The following is a 25,014-nucleotide window of genomic DNA, read 5'->3' as shown; positions in this document are numbered from 1 at the left end:
TGGATATGTGAATAAACAATTAACTAAGATGGTAAAATATTAGTTTTTATTTTATTAACATAATTAAGTGTAGGCCCACCTTAACCTTGACCCGAGGGACGCTGTTCGTGACGTCAATCATGGCGCGATATTTGAAGAGGAAATGTGTAGCCTGGCCCCGTTCATTACGTCTGGGTACCTGATAGTCGATCGTATCAAAGTTTGCTCTAAAAAGCATGCACCCATCTGTACACATATTTTCTATGGCAGCTTGAAATGACATTAAGCGTGTAGTTTGTCTCTGTGTCGCAAGGCATCACGACTATATATTATTTTTGTTAGTTATCTCGTACCTCGTACTAGACTTGGCTCCAAGTCTTTTGCTTTTTAATCGTCCCGATAGCCGCTACAAACAGCGCCCTCTTGTGCTCAATCTTCGTCATAAGGGCGCGTGATAGACTGGGCCCAAGGATACAGACAGGTCCCAGCTTCTCAGATCCAGTGATTCCTGTGGATACAATGACATGGGATAAACGTGCACAGTGACATGAGCTTTCCGTAGATGCCCAAAAACTTCACTCCCAGTCACGTCCGCAATAGAATTGGACTCGCGGCGTATCTCTATCTGAAATGTATGGGGTCAAAGGTCAAAACACACGCCGGTTTACGCAGGTTTTGATGCCGGTCTCTGGCATTATTAGCGAGCTTTCGACTTTCGGCACGGAGCACACAGGACGGGACAGATCATAGCACAGTAATCTGTATTCTCACGCTTGAGTGCTCCCGTCCTGGATGTTGTGGACCGCATGGTGATATAGAATTTATTCAAGTCCCTGTCTCGTGAGAATCCTTTTATTTTCAGTCCCATCGCCTAAACATCAGACAACTTTTGCGAGGTTGGCATTCCCCAACCTAGCCCCCCTGTGCCTGGCCATTATCGGGATCACAATAGCTATATTTTGAAGTCGGATATGATTTTTAGGATCTCTCGCACGAGAACGGGGCTTGAATCAAGTCTATCACAAGGCTCCCACACCATACAACGTGTACAAACGACACCACTCCGTTGTCATACAGACCGGACGTTGTTTCACCAATATAGCGTTCCCAATCTCTACACGACGGAGACTACTTCAGTTTGGCGCATGCGTCGATCGATTTTCCTGCTCCCTTACACTGATTTCTATTATATACAATCAGTAATCCCTTTTAGCGTATTTTTTTCCCCAGGAAAGATGAGGCCACTAAGCATTAATGTACGTGTTGTACATGTACCGTCTTTCTCACATGGGCGCAACCAACCAAGCGTGTCTAGAATGCCCTCTCTATACACGTGTACTTGTATTGCATCTCCATGCGAACTCCATGCGTTAACATGTAGCGTACTCCGTCTTTCGAGTGGGGCAGTAAGGCCATGGAGTTTTCTTCCATAACGCACACGTTGTTTTTATCTTCCCTGGGAAAGAAAAAAACACGCCTTGATTTTTTTACCGTCCTGTGTCCCTACCGTGGTCTTGCGAAAGCTCGCTATTCATGAGCCTCGAAGTGCGACGTCAGATGTTCAGGCTAGGCGCGTGATAGCTAATAATGTGGGGGCGTTTTTCGTGGCTGAGAGGCAAAATAATAATCGCGACTAAGACTTGAATCAAGTCTAACCTCATACCCACTTTGCTCTTGTCAGTCTGACTTTCGCGGCCCACACCCACCTTTACTTGGGATATGCAGGAAACAGATGCAGATTGACCACATTCTTAATTGTTTTGCATTCAGCAGCAAAACACACAGTCTACCCGCAACCCATGGTTAATGAGCTTTTGTCCAGTTTTATCTGCATGGGTTCGTGTGGTTTTTCATTCGTATACCTCGGTTTGAATATTAATTAGTCCAAAGGACTTCTGAAATTCAGTCTTTTTCGGCCTTATCTGAAAAGTATTGACAGACATAATGAAGCAGAACATTGAAATGAATAGCGTATCTGTCGTTTTGTATGAAATAAATCACATTTTAAAAAGAGAAAATTGTACGTCAAAAATGGCTTCAAAAAGGAAAAAATAAATTCACAAAAACACGGCAAATTTTCCCGTTACGAATGTCGGCAACAGTCCCCAATTCGTATTAGGATAGATTATTAAATAATCTACCCTTCGTATTCCCCGGAAATGTTAAAGCGAGACCGGATCGTAGCTAGTCCAGTCGTCAGGATACAGCGATTTCCACCAGTAGTCCCTTACGAAGAAATAAACCATTAAAAGCATGGTTTTCCTGCACGGTGATTGGCTGACGATGACATCATCCATTGATATGGCAGCTTGCTGCTTTTCGTGGGTATGGGGCCCCGACCGCCAAGCCGGCGTTAGTCAACCACCAAGGTTCCGTGAGGCTCATAGACCGAGAAACGGGCAAAACGCATTTATGACGGCCTTATCAAAATGATTAAATACTTTTAATTTTAATAATAATAATAATATTTATTCGGGCAATCACATTTACAAGCACATATACATACATTAAAATTTTTTAAGAAAACAAAGTAAAACAACAGTGGGGTGCCCAGGAGAGCATAACAGTTAAAAAAATAACTGTCGCCAAAAGGCGTATGTCTCCTAAAACCCTAAAAATACATTAGGGCAAAAGGGGGCATATAAAAAAGCACAGAAGATAATACAAATCACTAAACAACTTAAAAGGGCAAACAAGCAAAGACATACACAGAAAAACACACCTAAAATGATATACGTTAAAAAAGCAAGTCTATACATCAAAATGGTTTAAGAGCATTACAACAAAATTCCGATGAGGGGACACAAATGAAATGACATTGTAAACAGGCAAGTAACTCTATCTAAGAGCAAAACTGCAGGGGGTGGAAAAATTTGAACAATTATAAAAATAACTAAAAAGCATAGAACATGAAACCAAACGAGGAACAAAAAAAGCAAACGAGCAAAACATGAACTTTAAAAAGCCAGTCTATACATCAAAATGGTTTTTGAGCTTAGATAACAATTCCTGTAAGGGGGCACATATGAAATCGTTAACAAGGTCAGTAGGCAAGTTGCTCCAGCCACGAGCAAAACGGCAGAGGATGGAAAATTTAAAGAAATGGGTACGGGCTGATAAATGATGAAAAACAAGTTTATCTTTGTGTCTAGCATTAACCAAGATTTTGCATAAAAAGGATGACAAGGCACCTGTATGATTGTGAGCAACTAATTGTTTACATTCAAAAGCAAAGAACAGATATTCTCTTCTATTACTTAGGGTGGAAAGCCCTGTTTCTATAAGCCTGCTATTGTAGGGTTGTTCCTGTCTCCTTTGATGAAGCATTAGCCTTGTGGCATACCTCTGAACCTTTTCTAGTTGAGTCTCGTGTTTTACACGATAAATATGCCAAACAGGAGAACAATAATCTAAAAGAGGTAAAACAATAGACTTGTACAAAGTGAGCAGTGTTTTAGAGTTGCAGTCTCCCACAACATGACGAATAAAACCCAAAGTTCTATAGGATCTACCTGTGACAAAATTAACATGCGCATCCCAGGAGAGATTGTTTTGAACAAGTACACCTAGTAGTTTAAGCTCAGTGACGTCTTGAATAAGCATATTATTTATGGAATATGAAGCCTGGTATGACCAGCGACGCATTCTAGAGATGGAAAGAAACTTGCATTTACCTGGATTCAAAAGGAGTAAATTTCTATTTGACCAGGCACTTATTTTGTCAAGATCTCTCTGGAGGGACAAAAAATCATTTTCTCCCTGAATTTGTCTATACAAAAAAGTGTCATCAGCATAGTGGCGAGGGGAGTTAGACAGCTGCATATGTAAGTCATTAATATAAATGTTAGAAAGCAAAGGCCCCTCTTGTCTTATCGGGTTCTTCGACCCTTAAAACGTATTAATAAATACCCCAGACAGTTTCTCTACTCCTATTGGTGGAGAGCGCGTCACGTGTGGGTGTTTAAACGGTTGATAATTACCAGTGTTTATAACCGGCTGGCTTCCGCGTGTCAGGCGCGCAAGATTATCACGCGGAACGCAGTTCATAGCTTTTAGTAACAGCGCGCAATCTGCTTCTAAGCGCGCGCGTAATCTATTTTTAAGCGCGCGCGTACACACAACCCACTCCAACAGACTGACTCTTCACAAAGTTTTTGAAACAAATATTTCAAAACTCGAATTTTCAACTGTCAAAGTGTATGTTATATATTGTATTGTTTTTACGTTGTTTTAACAAAAGGGCATTTATGAATGGGAATAAAAGAGTAGTGACTCGTTCTTATAATTAAACGTCCGGTTAAAACCTTGCAGGGTAGTTGCCGTGCGCTAAAGTCCCTCGCCTTCGGCTCGGGCTTTTATCACACGGCAATTCGACCCTGCCGGCTTTAAACGGCCGTGTAAGAACTCGTCGCTACCCTTTTATTCCCTTAATAATGACAAGTGTTTATAACCGGCTGTGCGCGGAGACTCCGCGCTAGTCTTGTTGCAAGACGTTTCTTGATACGGGCGAGGCAGGTGCTGTCGGTGAGTTGACCGCGCTGTGTGTAAAATGAAAACCAGCGAATATGCACCAAGACTATACGCGCATACGCACGAACGGAATCGGAAACACGCGTACGGACGTCGTACATGATATGTAACATGTACTGTACATACCATGGAGGTAGAAACATACAGAGCTCAAGCACTCGAAAACGGATAAGTTTTACAGAGTTTCTTACTTTATGTTAACTAAAAAGGTATTTATGAATGGGAATAAAAGGGTTAGTTCACGGCCGTTTAAAACCTTGCGGGGTCGAATTGCCGTGTGATAAAGGCCCGATCGCCTTTCGGTTTGGGCCTTTATCACACGTCAATTCGACCCTCCTGATTTAAACGGCCGTGAAAGAACTAGTCTCTACACACTTATTCCCTTTAGTAAAGACACCAAAACCAAATCTCCACCATGAGTTTCACGACCGAGATATGGGCACAACCAATTTCGGAAAGCTACAACTTTGAAAAATGGCCGCCATCTTTATGCTTCCAGCTTTTTTACTGGTTTCTGCATCCAACATTTTTTTCTGGTTTCATCAAAATAATCACTCAGATGGGTCTCCCGAACAAAATGGTACCACTCGCGGAGGATTTAGGTGGGCGCCTTAGGGGGGGGGGGGGGGGGGTAATTCTAGACCACAGACTACTACCCCACTGTGACAGTTTGGGGGGGGGGGGTACGTAGGTCCGTTTGACGGAAACATATACCACCAACGTAATTTGGAATAATTTATCTTTTATATAATGGAGGGGTGGGGGTCCTTATATAGACATGTGAAACAGTAGGCAAATGAATTAGTTCGGACAGCTTCTTTTTACGTGAAACAAAGATATAGTTTTTATTCAACTGTACTGGGTATACATTTTGAAGGGGAAGCGTTAACAATTATGTTTTATTTAATGAACTAGGTGTGACTTTTTGTGGTGACCCACCAGGGATCACAGTAAGCGGCTGTCGAAGTGAGAACAATGGAAGGCCCCCTTAGGGTATTCCTACTAGTGGAGCAAGCCCTTGGGATGTAACGTCTCTATATAGGATTGGTCCAAACCCAAATAAAGAACCCAAATGATCCGGCCTTGCAACACTTTCCCTAAACAGTCCCAAGGGATCCGATGATCCAACCCAGTCCTCACAACTTCAGTCGTCTACTGTTCCTCCTTTTGAGATCCTGTTTGGTCCTATATAGTTCTGCTCCTTTGGGTTCCTCCCCAGTACGTCTCCCGGAGTTCGGGCAAAACATGCCTTTTTATGCTTTATTAAAGCCCCCGTATAACTGCTAAAAAACACTCTCCTACTATTGATAAAACAATGTGTATGGAAAGTGGGTTTTACAACAGAAAAATACAGTGACTCAAAAATTAAAGCATAAACCAAAACACATCACTCAAAAAACTAAATATTCATTATCCCCCACCCAACATCGCTCAACACTGGCCAATGACTACATTATTTATAAATATACACATAAAGATATACCAGTAAAAGGGAGGTACTCGTTTGGTAATTACTCAAAACAAATATTACTTTAAAACCGATTTTGAGAAAGAGGAAATTTCTCACTTAAATAATAAAAGACTTCTTCCTTTCTGAAAGCATACAAATTCGTCAAGCAAGGTTTTTTTTCTCTCATCATTTTCTTTCAACTTCGATGACCAATTTAGATCAAGTTTTCACAGGCTTGTAATATTATGCAATAATATGTTGGGATACACCAAGTGAGAAGACTGGTCTTTGACAATAACCAAACATGTACCTTCCCTTTATTAAGTCAACCAACAATTGTATCCAAGTTTGAGATTTTGATGCACTGGAAATCCCAATAGCCAAGGGGGGAAATGATCACTGTCTGGGGAAAAAGGTTCCAGCTAGAATGTGTGTGTCACAATGACCTTAATGGCCAAACTGAGTCACAAAATTTTGCTAAAGGAATCATACATGTGATGCACGACCATTTCGCTACAATACAATACAATACAGTAGGAACATGCTAATGATGAAAACAAGCTCCAAAAGATAGAACCATTATACTACATAACATACAGGGTTATAACCTTAATATCAAGATTTGAAATGTCAAAGTGAAATGATGGACACATATTTTATCTGCTTTTACAGAAATATGAATATATATAAAAGGCATTGGACACTATTGGTAATTACTCAAAATAGTTATAAGCATTTTAAACCTTACTTGGTAACGAGTCATGGGGAGAGGTTAATGGTTCAAAATATTGTGAGAAACGGCTCCCTCTGAAATGACGTAGTTTTCGAGAGTTAGATTTCGAACTTCAGAATTAGTTTTATATCGAGCATCTGAAGGCACACAATATTATTATGACCAGGGTGTTTTTTCTTCTTGTATAATTGTCTCGCAACTTCGACGACCAAATGAGCTTAAATTTTCACAGGTATGATGCTTTATGCATATGTTGAGTTACACCAAGTGAGAAGACTGGTCTTTGACAATTATCAATAGTGTCCAGAGTCTTTAATGCCAGTTTGGACGATTTGAAATGCTACCACCAAATGGGAGCTTTGCAAAACAATGATAAGATAAAGATACTACAGTAACAATTTTTGTTTTTAAACTTCACTGTCGCTTAAACATTGCCAGTCTACCCGAAACCCATGTGTTTTAATGAGCTTTTGCTCGATTTTATCAGCAGTGTTTGGTGGGGTTTTTCATGCGTGACCTCGGTTTGAATATATAATTAGTCCAAAGGGCTTCTGAAATTCAGTCCTTTTCGGCCTTATCTGAAAAGTATTGACAGAAATAAAGTAGCAGTACATAAAAATAAAGAGCATATCTGTCGTTTTGTTCGTAACGTGGGTTTTGGACTACCGGTTGAAATCGCTTTATCCTGACTGGACTAGGTACGATCCGGTCTCGCTTTTAACATTTTCGGGTAGAATATGAAATAATTTATCCATATAAAGTAATTGGGGACTGTTGCTGACATTCATAACGGGAAAATGTTCCGTGTTTTGTGACTTGTTTTCTTTCTTTTTGAAGCCATTTTTTACGTACAAATTTCTCTTTTTAAAATTTGAGTTGCACCGATTTTTTGTTTCATACATAACGACAGATAATGGTCTTCATTTCAATGTACAGCTATATTATTTCTGTCAATACTTTTCAGTAAAGGCCGTACACAGAGGTCACGCACGAAAAACGATGCATAATATATTTGCAGATAAAATGAAGAGAATTTGGTGACCTGCGGGTAGAATGTTGTAGTTCAGAATCTCTAGTACGTAGCGTTTCAAATAATATCTGATGTTTCAGTATTAGTCGTTGCCATTACCTATTGACCCAATTCACCTGACGTCATCATCAGAATAATCTTGGATTCGCCATTTTGGTGGTCAATGTCACTGTCCGTTATTCAGTGAAGTGCGCATTGTAGGCGACGCGGCGTTTACACGTAAACCTATTGACCACCAACATGGCGAGCGTGCCACCAGCATTGATCTCCATTATACTGGAGATCAATGGCCACCAGTCGCCGCGTGAGACGCGCGTGCAAGGGGGTCAATATAAACCTCGTTCCCAGGGGTGATCGGTCTCACCTGCCCATGGTAGCGAGGCTGGGTCAATTACTACTATGCAACATTTTGCTAAAAATATGAACAATATATTTTTGAAATTAACAAGAAGAGTATAAACAGATACATAGTGATAAGAGAATTTAATGAAAATATTTATTTAAGCATTCAAACAATCGAGAAACTAATGAAAGAGCATGTTTTGGGTACAATAGTTATGTAACAGATGCAAAAACAGAGAGTGCTTATTAATTGACCATGTATTTGTCAGAGGTATAAAGATAAAATTATACCAACATTTAGACCCCAAAAATTATAACTATCATGAAGCCACAACATTTGAGTTGAAGACATTGTAATGCAGATTTTTCATCATGTGCAAACTTACTTTTTGTGTAGATTTGAAATAATTTGTTATGCAAAAGTACCGTGCCTGATTAATAATAACTGAACTGCAGAAAAACATGTTCCAAAAATGTGAATAATGGACAATAGCACAATTTCTTGCAGGCATAAGGAGAACAAAAATTAAAGTCACTGGACACTATTCAAAATAATTGTTAGCATAAAAACTTACTTGGTAAAGAGCAATGGAGAGCTGTTGAAAGTATAAAACATTGTGAGGAAACGGTCCCCACTGAAGAAACGTTGTTTAAGAGAAAGAAGTAATTTCCCTAAAAATATTTGAATTTGATTTTGAGACCTCAGAATTAGATTTTGAGGTCTCGAAATCAAGCATCTTAAAGCACATAACTTCATATGACAAGGGTGTCTTTGTTTCTTTCATTATTGTCTTTGACAATTACCATTAGTGTCCAGTGTGTTTAAAAGGTGATGAGTAAACAAATTGCACAATATAATTAAGTTAGCCATTGTAACTTTTCGACTTATAAGTTTGAGCCTAAAAGCAAAAAGAGGCCGGCTGCTGAAAAAAAAAATCAACAGGTTTAAATCCCGACGAAGTAATTGATGGGAAAACGAGAAAAGAATGATAGTTACACATATATATTTATTGAAATTAAGAAAGGCTTAAATCTAAGTTTGCTTGTGAACAGTGGAAAAAACCGAAACGTGTGGCACTAATAATTACTTTTTTTTTGTTTTCACTAAACAGAAATGTGAATTGGCATTCCGTACTTTCAACGGATGGCAGATAGAGGTAATCAGACTGCCTAATATGACTCTGCCCCACAGCCAATAGTCTGGTCCGATAGGACTGACATTATGATTCCATACCGACCATCAACGATACTGTCCGAATGTTGACGACAACACGTTCGGAACATTTAGGATAACTTAAAAAAAAGAGGAATTCCTCCTTTTTGGTCACGTGATTTTGGGTGATACCGGACCCTAAATATTCAAAAGTAACTTTGATCCTTTCTTCCATGCTAGATCCTTCGATCACCTGGTTAATTAGTGATTAGCTCGTTTTGCAGATCATGAATGGTGCGATGAGTTGTTTTTCTAATTATTTAGATTTCCGCATGTGATACATTTTCTATAGTGAAGTGCCGGTTATAATAATTAAGAAACGTTTAAAACTGTAAATAATTCCTTATGAAGTTACTCTAATCTGTTTACTTTGAAAAACGATGTTCGGTCACATTTATAACTTAGTTTGCAAAATTTATGATATCGAGTACAATATTTTGATTTCAATTGTGTTACTAAAGTGATTTTTTAACTGGATTAAAAATTGTAAATCGAAAGCTTACATGTTTTGATCTGTGTTTCGTGCACATCATACTATCCTTTCAATTTGGATAGACAAGCCGTTGTTCCAGTCGAACAGATTACTTTAGTTTGTAACGAATATTCGTTACGAATTTACATTTAAATGTAAACGAATCTACAGTGCAGATTCGTAAAATTCAAAACAAAAAGACGTCACAGAAATAGTTTAAAACCTTATAAAGACAGGTGTTTCTGAATAATTATTCTAGTAAGTTTAAAGGACGCCGACATGTCCGGATAACTTTACTACATTCATCTTAGAATGGTCGCAATTGAAACTATGGAATAAGTTATAAGAAGGAGTTTTGATTTAAATTGAAAAAGGTTTGGACAAGCTAAAAAATAACGTGCCTCGGCTAAATATCTGGCTTTGAGCTAAGTGTCTGCACAAGATTTAATTAAGGCTAAGTCATTTTTAAAATGTGACACACATATCTGTTAGGCCAACATGAATTTTATGAAGAAACGAGGTCTGATAGAAAGCTAAAAAAATTGAGTTTATAACCTGAAATTGTCTGTAAAATCTTTTTAAACCGAACTATATTCGTAACTTTATTGACAGTTAGTAACTATTTTTGAGCGTAAACTATCGTAATTAACACGTTTTTTTCTGTGATGAGCAGGCTCGGCATAGAAACTTTCCATTATGTGTACGTGAAATTGAATTCAGATGAATGATCCTAACCTAAATTGATTGGAATAAAGTAAATTCAATTAAATGAAAATTAACTGAATTGAATTGAGTTGAGTTGCATGGAAATGAACTGGATTGATTAAAATTGAATTGAATGTAATTGAATAATAATAGTTATTTGTGCCACATGATTACTTGACTGATTCACAATCGTCGCAAAGTGGGTTATCGACTTCACATCCACTTTTAGATCCGTCATTATTCGTAATGACAGCTTGCGTGAACTGTGTTTCCATTTCTGGAGGGTCAACCTCCCGCTCCGACACCATAGTCGCTCTACTGGTTGCGCTGACTTTAGAGACATCGGTGCTGGACTGTCCAGGTCGATTGGTGGCGCTCGATATCTTCTTGACCCACATGCCTCGTACTCGCTCGGTGAACGCGAAAGCAAAGAACGACATGGGCCCCTGAAGGGTGAAGATAACTGTGATGACGTAGGAGAAAACACGGTCCTCAAAATAACCAACAATGAAGATGCCAAACCATAGCAGACCGGTCGCTACAAAGGTCTGTGCGAAATAACAACAAAAACCCATAATTAATTTTGGTTTTTACCCATACACCGATATGTGTAAGCACTGTATACTCATTTCAGTACTCCCGAGTGCTGTGAAAAAAAATCATAGGCATGTTACTCGGGTGGGATTCGAACCCACGACCCTTGCAGTTCTAGAGAAGTGTCATACCAACTAGACTACCGAGATTGTCCGGTAGCTAGAGGCAGTTTCGAATCCTATGTTTTGGCAGCGGGTACCGCAACGATATAATAGTTGTTAAATTTGCATTGGGGATAAAAACATATTAATTTTGGGTTTACACATTCACCGATTTGTGTAAGCACTTTATACTCAGTACGTTCCCGAGTCCTAACTATATTAGGTGCAATTATGTCATTCACCTAATGTAGTAACAAACCATACAATATTTTCCCAAGTTTAGAAAAGTAATAATAATACACTTTTGTTTTAATCTTGAAATGGGTATTTGAAATTTAAATGAAACTGCAAGTAATGCTCTTGCTAAGCTGAATAAAAAGGGGAACCAGAAACAAACTAAACTTACAAGCTTTTGTTCTTAAAGGCAGTGGACACTATTGGTAATTGTCAAAGACAATAGTGTCCACTTCCTTTAAACTGTTTATTATTATAATTTGGAGTCTTCAGCAGATTAGAAGTCATATAACATTTTTAATTCACCCACCTTCACAAAGAGACTCAACTCCATATTCAAAGTCTCGAGTCGTCCTTTCTTCTTACGGACCAGTTTCACATCGCTCCGAGTCTTCCTTATCCCCACCAATGTGACGGTAAAGAACACCGCGTTAAGAAACATGAGACACGACAAAGGAATGGCCACCAGGTAGATAGCAGCCTCCCCACCGGATATGATGCAACCGTTGTAGACATTCTCCCTTTGGCCACCAATCTCAACTAAGAAGTGCAACGCACAGCCAACTCCTGCAATGACAATGGGAGCACCCCATCCGTAGAGCGAGTACAGCCGGAATACTCGGCCGTCGTTGGTCGATCCTGTGAGCCTCATACGAACACCGAGGCCGAATGTGCGCACAAAGTGGAGAGAGATAATGTTACTCCAGAAAAAGACGGCCATCAGGGAATAGTGGATAAGAACGGCGAAGGTGAGACAAGAAGCCTTTGAACCCAAGGTGAGCTGAGACAGAGGGGACCCAACTGATATGAGGAACGTCAAGAATAGAGCAAACAAAGCAACCAGAAAACTCATCATGTTCTTACCAGGCAGATTTCTCAGTTCAGGGAACATGTAATAAGTGAACAGAGACATCGCTAGAAAGACTAGAGATATAGATATACCAACCATTGATAGTATTATTTCAGTAGTGTCGTATTCATTCTGGGGGTAGTTTGAGGTTTCGGTATCGGAATGGCATACGGCTATCTTTCCTTGTGACATCATGATGACATCACTAGATGATAGATTTCGGCCAGCTGCGTCACGATACATCAGCATTGAGCCCATCATGGTTACGTTATACTCAGTTGAATCTAACACAATGATTGGGCAGATTAATTTGACACTGCAAGTCAAAACAGATAGACCGGTCTTTTTCCCTGCTGCATGGGTTATTTCTTGCTTCGTCTTGAGCGATGGAAGGACATAAGTCTCATTGCCCAATAAGAACTCAATGTAAGAAACCCCTTCTACTAAAAACCTTTGATACACATCCAAAGCATACTGGTCGAGCTCTTGACCTTGCTTTGCACATTGATCCTGCAGGAGCACTTGATCGAAATTCCTTATTCTAACTGTGGACAGTGAAAGAGACAAATTGGTAAACTCCCAGCATTTTGTTTTATTCAAGGCATCTAAGAACAACTCGGACATTGATTCGATACTGGTTGTGTTGCTGACTTGAACCACAGCGGATAGAATGTACGGGTACGGCATTTTAATACCAGAGCAACTTGGATTCGGATACGTTTTATTTGATTCATCGAGGTTTAGTTCAGAAGTGTCAACCGAAACATCACCCAATATCTGGCGGAAAAGAACCGAAGATAATGCTTTCTTATCATCAACGGGGAATTCGGTTTGGATAAAAACTTCACACGAGAATCTCCCGTTAGGAACTTGGGTTTCAAATCTTAAGGTGTAGTTGCTTTGGTTCCTGAGAGAAACACACGTGAAACCATCATCTGCAACTACCTGGCCGAACGGGCAGAAGAAGTCACGACACTCACCGGTCGACTGATCATAGATTTGTCCATGGTCGCATGTTGGCTTGAAATACGTCGTCGGTGGACGACCAGGACGCCTAGCCAAACCTGCACCTTCCGATGGCGAAAAATGGAAAAGTGCGTTGATTGGAGTAACATCAGGTGGTCCAAATTCACTACCTTCGTGGGTTGGGCGGGTACCGTTTCTGTCCGCTTTGTCAACCGCAAGGCACAATGAACAGTGTATGTTTTGAGAATTATTGTATGGTAACCTGTAGGCACGGCACGCGTCCCAGTTCGGTGAGTCTTTGCATTGATCTAATATACCAAACTCACGAAATGGCGCCACATCCCACGGAAAGACAGGTACGAACATATATACAATCCAACAATTTTTTGCCACGCGTGAAAGGTCTTTTTTTTGTAATTCATAACCGAGATCAAAATTTGGTGGGGAGCAACTAAAAAGAAAATTCCAAAATGTGACGTTAGGGGAGTCGTAACCATTACACAAAGCGCAATGAATGTTCATATAATGTACTCCATTCGCAGCGGTTACCGGGAGCAGTGCTATGAAGTCGGGAAGGTATTGAACACTTTCTATTGAACGGTTCATCTGACAGGCATGCACTTCATCTTCTGATGCATCCAATCTACAATCCTGTATCATCGTATAGAATAAATTTGGTCCACCACGAATTTTGGCCTGTTGTTGAGTTGATCGTCGTTTGAGAATCACTGGTGACCACAGCGCCTTCAGTTGGCAGAGGTACTCTTGAACCAATTCATGTGTCGCTTCCTCGGCGTATACTCGGCACTTATCTTCGGAAGTTGAGACCTCGCCTTCGCTTGTTAAGGAGCTAATGACCCGATCGTTAGTGCAATTTTCCATCCCAATTAAATTATTTCCACTTGTCCCCGTCTCGATATCAGTACAGAAGAGAGCATAATCTAAACAACAGTCCCCATAAATGACGCAGAAGGGTTCACATTTGCAGACCAGTTCAATTGTTTCATACGACGACTCACTGCAGCTACCACAACATGAAGCGGTGCGAGTAAGTTGCAGTGTGACGTCATCCAGTACAATCTCCAAACCTGAGAGAAAGACAGAATAAACTTGATTTAGGAATGCCCGATCACCCACTATCTGAATGGGTATAACTAGTTTATGTCCACATAACTGTTGCACTTTTCAAAAACACTCCTGACAAGCATGTGCAGTCTTAAAGGCATTAGACACGATTGGTAATTGTCAAAGGCCAGTATTCTATGAAGCCCCGTTGGGGCCACTTGACAAGTACATATATGTTTCACTGAATGAGATGTATTTCACAGCACCGCCACATATATCTTGCGGCCGCCACATATATCTTGCGGCCGCCACTCGTTATCTTGCGGCTGCCACTTATTATCTTGCTGCCGCCACTTATTATCTTGTGTCTGCCACTTATTATCTTGCGGGCGGCCGCCACTTATTATCTTGCGGGCGGCCGCCACTTATTGTCTTGCGGGCGGCTGCCACTTATTATCTTGCGGCTGCCACTTGGTATCTTGCTTATCATAATCATCACTTGTTATACTTGCCATAATCAAGCCACAAGATAATAAGTTGCGGCAGCAAGATGATAAGTAAGCGGCCGCAAGTTAATGAGAAAATGTGTACGGCAGCAAGATGATAAGTAAGCGGCCGCAAGTTAATAAGTGGTGACCGCAAGATATATGTGGCGGTGCTGTGTAATACATCTCATTCAGTGAAACATATATGTACTTCAAAGTATTCTCATTTGATGTACTCCAACTTTGAAAATTTGGGCTCCATTGGTCATCGAAGTCGCCAGAAAATAATGTCAGAAAATACACAATAGTGCACCAACTTCTGTGCTTTCATAATGCATTTAAAAAGGCTTCAGGCCTGAAGTCTATCATACTCGAATATTTAGGAAGAAATTACTTCTTTCTAAAAAACTATTCTTCAAAGGGAGTCGTTCATCATGGTGTTTTATTCTTTAACAGCTCTTCGTATGTTGCTCGCTACCGTTGTTACGTTTTTTGCTAATGAATATTTTGAGTACCTACCGAAAGTGTCCATTGCCTTTAAATAAAATACATCAAAATTCACATAATAGACATATTAAATGATGCTTTGCATGGTGTTAAGAATAAGAAGTATACTCAACAGTAAACTTGCGGGTAAAACTGTGTATACACTCAATCTTGTCTTATATGATTTGAGGCATTGCATGGTGAAATCTTGTCTTCAGAAGAAAGCTGGAATACTGGTGGTGGTTGAGCTTAAGTATCGCTTGAGGGGTGCACATGGGCAGGAAGAATCCATGTGCTTTTTAACGAGTGAAGCGTTTGAGTTGGTTGCTGGCTGGAATGTGTCAGTGTTGTGGTGAGCTGCTGCTGGAAGTATGGGCTTGAGAAGTGTTCACCAGATGTAATTGATGAAGAATCCGGTGGCTCGTAGAACTGTGTTGTGAGCCTTGATCTCGATTGCCTCCCTCACTCTGCGTTGGTGCCAGAACTTGACTGGTGCAATGAGCCTTGCTTTTTTCCAATTGATAAGGTGATCTTGTTCGTGTGAATGTTTGATGATCATGTTGGATTTGTCCAGGAGAGATACACGACAGTTAAACATGACTGTACCCGCAAGTTTAACCAATCAGTATTTATAATTACTTCTTTTATTGGCGTATAATTTATAGCAAAACACAAAGTAACGCCTTTACCGCCTTTTTATTTATTTATACAAAAAAAAATACTTATCCCCCGATGAGACCAAGAAAAAAAGGCCTTATAGAGAGAAGGGTTCAAAACGCTTCAATCCAAGAAATGTTACCGCATTATTTCAAAAATGCTACCTACTGTCAAAATACAAAATCACAGGTAAGTTAAGTTAAGTGATTGAAACAACAAAATGGTTCTAAAATAAAGTTTGGTATACTTTGACTTTAAACTAATGCTTTTAGCATTAAAGTTAGAGAGAAGGGTTCAAAACACTTCAATCCGAGAAATGTTACCGCATTATCTCAAAAAAGCTACCTACTTTCAAAATACAAATATCACAGGTAAGTAAGTTAAGTTAATTGATTAAAACAACCAAATGGTTCTAAAATAAATTTGGGTATACTTTGACTTTAAACTAATGCTTTTAAGCATTCAAGTTAGCCAGTTCCTTCTTGGTAGTTTAAGTACTAGAGGATAGCAAACATGTGTTTTTTTGTTCATGTTCATGGTTGTTTTTTGATTTTCAAATTTACAGCATAAAAATTTAGTCCGAAAAATACTAATACGATTTTAAAGCAACTAAATTTCGTCTTACAGTTTCTCCCCAAACTGTAAAAAACTTGCCTCAGAATTTTAAATTATCTCATTTTGTATTGATAACAATTTAAAGGAGCGTTACAGAATTGGTATGAAACAATAATCGTGAAGATCACGGATTTACATAAAACTTACATGGTCTAATGATGGTAGTAGAAAACATCCCTGGAAATATTTCTGTCTGAAATGTCATATTTCATGAGATAATCTAACTTCGCGTTTGGAGTTAATCGGTCATGTAAGCGTTTTATTTATTTTTTATTTTGGCATCGATGCAATGCAAAATATTTGTAATTTTCACTATTCTCGTGACCCAGATGGCCGATCGATCTCAAACTTCTACAGAGTTGTCAGTTTATGTATAGTATGGTGGAAAGTGCTTACACTGCCAGCAACTGTTTTGTTAGCAAAAACCATATTTGTACTGTTCCTTTAAAAAAGAATGAATTCCAGTTGTTTTTCGCATTTTATGATGCACACTTTGTCCCGTTGATTTTAAACACCGATAATATTTTACTAGAAGACGATTAAATCTAGTAACAGAGAATAAACAATGTACCATCCTCTTTTTAGTTGTATTATGAATAAAGGATAAAAGACTACCCTCCTTCTTTTCGCTTGGTTTTAAGAACAAATGATACAAAAGTGACCCCTTTACTATTTCTTTAGCCTACATTGTCATTGAACGGTGTGTGTTTATATTTCGCTTCGTTTATGAACACGCAGTAATAACATATTTTGGAGAATGTGGAAAACTGCTGTAGGACAAGGGTATAATTAAGCCTACATGTATAAAACATAAAATTACTGCTCGAATAAGTGCATCGATTTCCAACTCTGTTCTTACGGCAACACTTTATGAAGTACAAGCGTGATCTTAACATTTTACAAATATATTTCAAGAAAAGTCATCAACCAAGAGGATTTCAAAAGCTGTAGATAACTATGAACCTGTTGGATGTCAATCAAACATCCACTTGCAATATGGGTCAACTGGATCTCATTATTTTAAGCTTTCTTATTAATGTGAAGCATATGTCACAATGGGTCATTATGCGTCATTTGGTATGTTACATGAATGGCTCATATTTTCATAATTATCGCAATTTATTTTTGCTAATTTTTATCTGAAAGCGTTCTTTCCGTAGGCCTAAAGATGTAACGGTGAGTATCCTGCAAAACTACTTCGTCTGAAGTGCTCCCGTAGATTATAAATCACAATAAAAAGAGGCCTTTTTGCCGACAAATTTGAGTATATTTGAAAGTTTCTGAGAGTTGGTGTCCGTTCGCGAATGATGTGGCCAGCTACGCCGTTGGCACCCACCGTCAACTTGCTATAGACGTGAGTAGAATCGGCATTCTTATAAAAATACTGACGTTATTTAAAAAACCATACAAACAAACAAAAACACTGCATCCAACTGAAACTTTTACATGTGACCTTTTTTGAATCATTATTTGCTCGCACGAGACATGCTGCGACTGTTTGAAACTCATGTGGGCAAACTTGCGAAAGGAGCAACTTTCCGCTAAAAAAATTGATGTAAGTTTAAAATCGCAGAGTGCTACTTTTGCTTGAAACGGTATGTGAAGATGACCAAAGTCCTCTGTCTTCCAACACCATCCCTCTTGTCCGTCCTGCCCCCCGTTCCCCTCTCCTGCACCTGTTTTTCTTGCGGTTTGCCTCTATCAAGATCTGGACATGATGCCTCGAACGTTTGTAAAGCTTATAATGACATGATTCTCTCTCTATACTCGGGGATTTTCTTAATGACAAGACCCAAACCCTTTTGAACCTCTCTGGTTGCACAACTCGCGAACGGACACAAACCCCCAGAAATAATAAGAACTGATTCGTGCATGATGCAGAAGTTTTGGGGTAGAAAATGCAACGATATATTACCAATTACCAGCTTACCAATGCTTACAAAAATCGATGGCGAATTACCTTTTTTCACAACATTCGCTGAAATTTAAGAAGCGCTTCGTATTGCTGCTCTCACAGAGTGGCGAATGTTCTTTCGAAGATGAATATTTGAATTTCGGGTTGAATACGTCCTAAATGGCAGTGGGATAATGAACATTTTCATCTTGGTCTCAACCATTGTTCGTCCTCGGTCACCCACTCCTTACTAATATCTTACGAATATATTACGAATGCCAACAGACGCTTGCCAATGCCTTTACGAATGTTGCCAACGCTAATACGCGCGCTTTACCATTTTTACCATTGCTTACGAAAATCGACGGCGAATAACCATTTTCGCAACATTCGCTGAAATTTAGAAACCGGTTTCTAAATTGACCGATCTTCGTAAGGAGATGGGGAATAATTTGTGAATGTTCCGAATTTGTTACCAACGCTTACGAAGACATGGCGAATGTTGCGAAGTTTGAGCGATCGTCAAATATGTCCTTCCGATAGCATATTCGCCAGCATATTCGCCTTGTGAGAGCAGCTTAAAGTGACCGATCTTCGCAAGGAGGTGGAGTACATTCGCTAGCATATTATCCCTAGTGTGAGGGTAACATAAGGTATTACCCATTAAAGGGACACGTTGTCTAGGATCGGGCGATTTGGTCTATGACAAGCGTTTGTAGCCTTTTTAAGTACAAAATATATATACAGGGTTAGAAAGATGTTTGAAAAAAGAGTATAATGATCCACACAAATATGCCTCTTAATTGAGACGTTTCCCTTTTACTTTGAAAAGTAAACAAGGTCTGCCATTTTGTGCAGTCCAAAACTTCACTCCACAAATTCTGCGTTGGTTTATTATTTGAATTAAAAAAAATCTACTCCGCGGTAGTAGAATATAAAGCAAGATAAGTTCTTAAAGACACTGGGCACTATTGGTAATTGTCAAAGACAAGTCTTCTCAGTTGGTTTATCTCAACATAATATGCACAAAATAAAAGACCTGTGAAAATTTGAAAACACCCTTGTCACACGAAGTTGTGTGCTTTCAGATGCAGTAGGGGGACGGGCGAGCAGGTCTTGAAAAAAATACATCTCACATTATTTTCACCCCATACCATTACTTTTACCTTTACATTTAATTTATATGTTAGTATACTTGTTCCCTATTTTTTTACCAGAATTCCAACACTAACATCCAAAATCTAAAAATAACATGACACGCAAAGTTTTTGTTCATAATATCACCACCAGAGAAAGTAGTCTTCTTAAATTTGTCTTCGACAAATCTTGTCATGACCCAAACTGCTCCTATTTAATTTCTTTGAGTGGATTTGACTACATTTTGTGATTTAGTGATTAGGACCAACATTTGTACTCCTTTATTTCCGGTGAGGAAATATGTTTCGTGTTGTGACAGTTCTGCCTCAAAACTATACTTTTTCCACACAACGTGAAAAATGACCTTTCAAGGATCATTTCATATAATTTTGACATAAAATGTGTCCACGGTAAAAAAAAAAGGATTTTTCTTTTACTTTGTGAGTGGTAGGGACTTGGGGTCCAAATAAACCAAAAACTACATTTCAAATCTAAATATAACACAATGCCATTGTAGCGGCTCATTTCGTGTTTAGGCATTTTTTATTTTTTATTTTTATTTTGTGTTTTTATATTTATAACTCCACCCCCACCAAAAGCACAAATATTTCATAAAACCTTTTACATCACTACAAAGTATCATCCTTGGCTTTGCATGAGACAAAACATTATTGCTGCAAATTTCACCCTGGTGCTATTTTTAGAACGTCCATTTAAGAATATGATTTAAGAATTTGCAAAATCAACATTTTTATCATATGTTTGGCCCTCAATTTTTTTTCTTCACGGATCTCTGAATATTTTCCTTTCGGTTTTGATTAGGGCCAACATTGGTATTTTTGTTTCTGGTGAGAAAAATTTGGGCAATCCATCCTGTTGAAACAGTACTGCCTCGAAAATAGCCTTTTTTCCCAAAACAGGAAACAATTCATTTTGAAATGATTTCTTCATATTAAATTTATGACATTAAAAAGTAATTATTCCATCAATCTGGCAGTTTTTCATAAGCACTCTGTAAGCTAAGTGGATTACCCAACAATGATCAGGAATTGTTGTCACTTGAGTTCTTGTTTTGTCATGACTTCTTTACATAAAGTCGTAAAGGTATGATTCCCATTGCAAGAAGAAAGGTAGTGCAATGAGCAATCTTTACAAGTTGTAAAAAAAAAAAATGAACACCTTAATTGTACATTCATTCATGTATTGTTGTATTGTGACTGAATAAAACCTTGGATAAAAGTATAAGCTTAATTGGCCAATTAATGACGAAATTATCAAACTTGTACTCAAAATCTTTGAAGGAAAATTATAATGTACAATTTTTCCATTTAAATTGCCTATGCTTCATTTATCTTTTAAAAGTTGTTCCAGCAATTATCCAGTCAGTTTCCTGTCCAGAGCGGGTTGTATATTCAAAAGGGATTATTATAGTTGGCAAGGGCTTCGATGGGTAAGGGACGGGGGACATGTCCCCCTCACTTTTTAAACTGGAGGGAGGGGGTGATGGGGCAGCATATCATATTTTGGCAGCATATCATATTTATCTCACTTTTTGATTGACTGTTCATTAGAAATAAGGGAATCAATGTGTGGTGAAGAGGTTTTAAACTAGTGGTTTGATCCCAACGAGGCCTGGTTCTTGATAATTTTACCGGGACGAAGTCGAGGTAAATTATCAAGAACCAGGCCTCGGCGGGTTTAAACCACTAGTTGAAAACCGATTCAACACACTTTGATTCCCAATCATCAATATCTTTTCCGGTAAAAAACATCACTTTTTGGTCAAAAGAAATGCCAAAATTATAATTGTTAAATGATTTCTTTCAACACAACACCCCTCCAGCTATGAAATGGTAAAGCCCTCCGCCGCCCTCGGATAAACAACTCCTTATAAGGGAATGCTGTGTGCGTCGCGCGTATCGCGTGATGTGGCACAACTGTTTCAGCCGTTGCTCTCGACCAATTGGAATGAAGAAACTGTCTTATAAGAAGAGGTGCAAGGTCGCGTGTCACGCCCATGAATTAACACTTTTTTTACCGGTCATAAACAAAGGTTTGTACACATCCACGTGACGCGCTCTCTTCCAATAGGAATAGCGAAACTGTTAGTCTGGTCCCCTGACCAAAGATTCCTTGACGGCTCTTGTTAAAAATCTTAGGTCAGGTATCACCCACGGTTAAAAATAGAGCATGACGCAACTTGTCAGGGTCGGAGGTCATCTCCAGGGAAACCATGTATGCACTAGTTGCGATAACGTAACCCTCCTCCCGACGGCCGCCAGGCCGGAGGGTTACGAGATTATTTTGATCGGCAATTAATGACAATCTGGTTCAACACGTATAATTTCGACAGCTAGTCACCAGATTTGCCCCATTTTTACCACTTTCAAAAATCATGAAACTTAATCCTCAATCAATGTCTAATGAACACTCAAGTCAAAACACCTTTGAAAAAATATTTTTGAAGAAAAAAGACAAAAACTTACCAGATCCCGGAGCGATTTCCCAGGTTTATATATTTTGAACTTGTCGCATCGCTTTGCAAACGCTTTATTAAGGCACAACGCCTGCATTGGCAACAACTGGCATAAAAACTCCTGGATCTACGGCCGACAGGACTGACATTACGATTCCGTACCGAACATCAACGATACTGTCCGAATGTTGACGACAACACGTTCCGAACATTTCGGATAACTTCGAAAAAGGAGGAATTCCTGGTTTTTAGTCACGTGATTTTGGGTGGTACCGGACCCTAAATTCGACAGAGCCTAGTCGGATATTTTTTGGTCTGGGAATCAGACTACGGAACTGTCTGAGGTTTTTATGAATATGCAACAGAGAATAGAATTATTCACCGTTTTCTTGATGTAATATTAATCATTACAATTTGTGTAAACAATATATGTATATATGAAAAAAAAAAAAAAATGCAATTTTGTTTACTTGCACCCCAAGGCCCTTCAACCCACAAATTAGAAAACTAAAATGAAAACCTAATTTTTTGACCGCGAGCACATTGTCAAAAAATGTTCTCACACTGAACAAATGAAAGAATCTGCTTTTGGGTTGAGAGAACATTTTATTTGATATTGGGTTAAAAAAAAAAAACCCACATTATTTAAAAAAAGTACCCAATTAATTAATATTGTGGTTAAGGCCTATTACAATTTAAAACTCTGGACTACACATCTAACTATTTTGAAGATAAAATTGTTTCGGACTGTATAATTATTAAGAACTACGAAAATGAAAATTAATTTAATTGACTGATTGCTTTACGATCCGATTCACAACCCTCTAGCACCCGCACACAGGGCGTGACTGCTCCAAAATCTACGAAGACCTCTAGAAAATACTTTAAACGATTCTGAGACTGCAAGTAATTTAAGATTACTTAAAGCCATTGGACACTTTCGGTTAACAGTATTGTCCAAAGGCCCACACTTCGTGTATCACAACTTCTATATAAAACAAAAAACCTGTGAAAATTTAGGCTCAATCGGTCATCGGAGTTGGGAGAAAATAACGGGAAAACCCACCTTGTTTCCGCACATTTCGCCGTGTCATGACATGTGTTTAAAATAAATCCATAATTTCGAGAATTGATAATTGTTTTAAAGTTTTCTCAAAAAGTAAAGCATTTCATGGAATGATATTTTAAGAGAAGTCTTTCACCATTACCTTCTGTAAACAAGTTATTTGTAAATCTAAGATTTTTTTATCCGTTCCGAAAGTGTATAATGGCTTTAAAGTCTCCCTATGTGTTAATCCTGTTTTAAAACTTGTTTTACCTCCTAGTTTTACCTCCAACTATGCTTTTGTGTGTGTGTTCACTACCTTATGGAGACCAAGCACAAAACAAAAAGGGCAAAATAAAAGGACTTCATATGGAAATTCTAAAGACCTGGGTGCTCCACAAGGAGTTTTGTGTACAAAGTCTACGGGAAGATCTACAGTATAGGGACAATGGAAAGAACAAAAGATGTATCCGCAGGGATGCAATGTGTGTGTGCCTTTGCCGAATTCTTTGTTTGTATTTGATGGCATGCTAAACCAGTTAATACATATTTATATTTTCTGTAAAAATCTTTTGCGTGTGGGTATTGATTTAACCAGTTTGTTGTTCATTTCGATTTTCTGAACATCAATAAAAACTTTGTCCATTTGAATTGTGTCAACTTTTCGGTTTTTTTTACAATCAAAGAGAACCGATATTAAGAATAGATTGTAAACTTACCGTGTGTCAAGAGTGATGTAGACAATATGCACAGCAATATCGCAGCTGCTACACAGCTGTTGCGTCCCTCCATGATGTCTCGATGGTATCGGTGTCACAATCTCTGCCTCTCTAACTGCACTAGACCTGTCTCGATTGTATTAGTAGTCACTATATTATCTGCTCCCTACACGATACCTATGATATCAACCACTGGAACATCACCTCTCTGCAAGGTAGTGCTACCGGGAGCACGCAGTTTGCTCAGCTGACGGGCGTAGTGTGCAGGAGCCAACTTTTACAGAGGGCCAAAAAACACAAGGGAATACTGGGGTCGATTTCACAAAGCAATAGAAATCGTCGTAAGACAAATTTTCCAAGATTATCATATTATGTGTATAATGACATCACACTTTACTAATTGCAATTACGATTGGTTTGCAGTTAAGCTCTCTGTGAAATCGGCCCCTAATATCCTTATTGTCCATTGCTTAAGTGTTCCGAAGTTAAAGGAACACGTTGCCTTGGATCGGACGAGTTGGTCTACAAAAAGCGTTTGAAACCGTTTGTTATGAAATGCATATGGTTAGAAAGATGTTTACAAAGTAGAATATAACTCTACAATGACTTACCCTCCCCGGGGTTATGGGGTGTGTTGCATTTTGGAATAAAACATAATACAATACAAAACAATTAAACAGCGGCTCTATAGTCTATATTATTCTCTGCTTACAGTAAGCAGATCCCCGATCCACCGGTAGACTCCCCCCCCCCGGTCGATTTCACCAAACTCTTCCTAAAACCCCTCTGATGGCATTTATTCGGAATCAGCAGGAATGAAGTGCGTGCCGAAATGAATATTTTTTTAAAATTCGTGTCATAATCGGGAGGAAATTTAAAATTGAACAAGCTTTGTTTTAAGAATGCCGTTCAAATTCACCTCAAATGCTGTCAGAACGCTCCTGGAATGGCAACTGATTCTGGTTGGAGTGTCCATGAATTCAAACATAATGCAGCACGAATAATAAGAATGTACTGCGAAAAGCCCCTGTTATGGTTTGTGGGGGTATTGTTGGATACGTTTGGTAATTACTCAAACTTTACAATTTTAAGCAGAAAAGCTTACTTGGTAACGAGCAATTAATGAGAGCTTTCGATAATATAAAACAAGGTAAGAAATGAATCTCTCTTAAATAACGAGTTTTTGTTAGTAAGAGGTAATTTCTCACTAGATTATTCTGCTAGGGTCGAAACGTC

The 25,014-nt window shown here is 38.8% G+C and overlaps 1 protein-coding gene across 1 annotated transcript; it reads right to left on the bottom strand.

The window, feature by feature from the left end:
• Positions 1-10,169: 10,169 nt before the first annotated feature.
• LOC139940611 (uncharacterized) lies at positions 10,170-23,884 on the bottom strand. The gene is made up of 3 exons (XM_071936953.1): positions 23,779-23,884; positions 11,694-14,287; positions 10,170-11,002 (listed from the first exon to the last, which is right to left on the bottom strand). Exons 1-3 carry the CDS (start codon positions 23,849-23,851, stop codon positions 10,625-10,627), a joined length of 3,045 nt encoding a protein of 1,014 aa, XP_071793054.1. The 5' UTR covers positions 23,852-23,884; the 3' UTR covers positions 10,170-10,624.
• Positions 23,885-25,014: the final 1,130 nt, after the last annotated feature.

The sequence above is a fragment of the Asterias amurensis genome, chromosome 1 (assembly GCF_032118995.1).
Source record: "Asterias amurensis chromosome 1, ASM3211899v1".
Lineage (NCBI taxonomy): Eukaryota > Metazoa > Echinodermata > Asteroidea > Forcipulatida > Asteriidae > Asterias > Asterias amurensis.
Note: the sequence above shows the minus strand (reverse complement) of the source record. Positions and strands in the feature narration are given on the sequence as shown.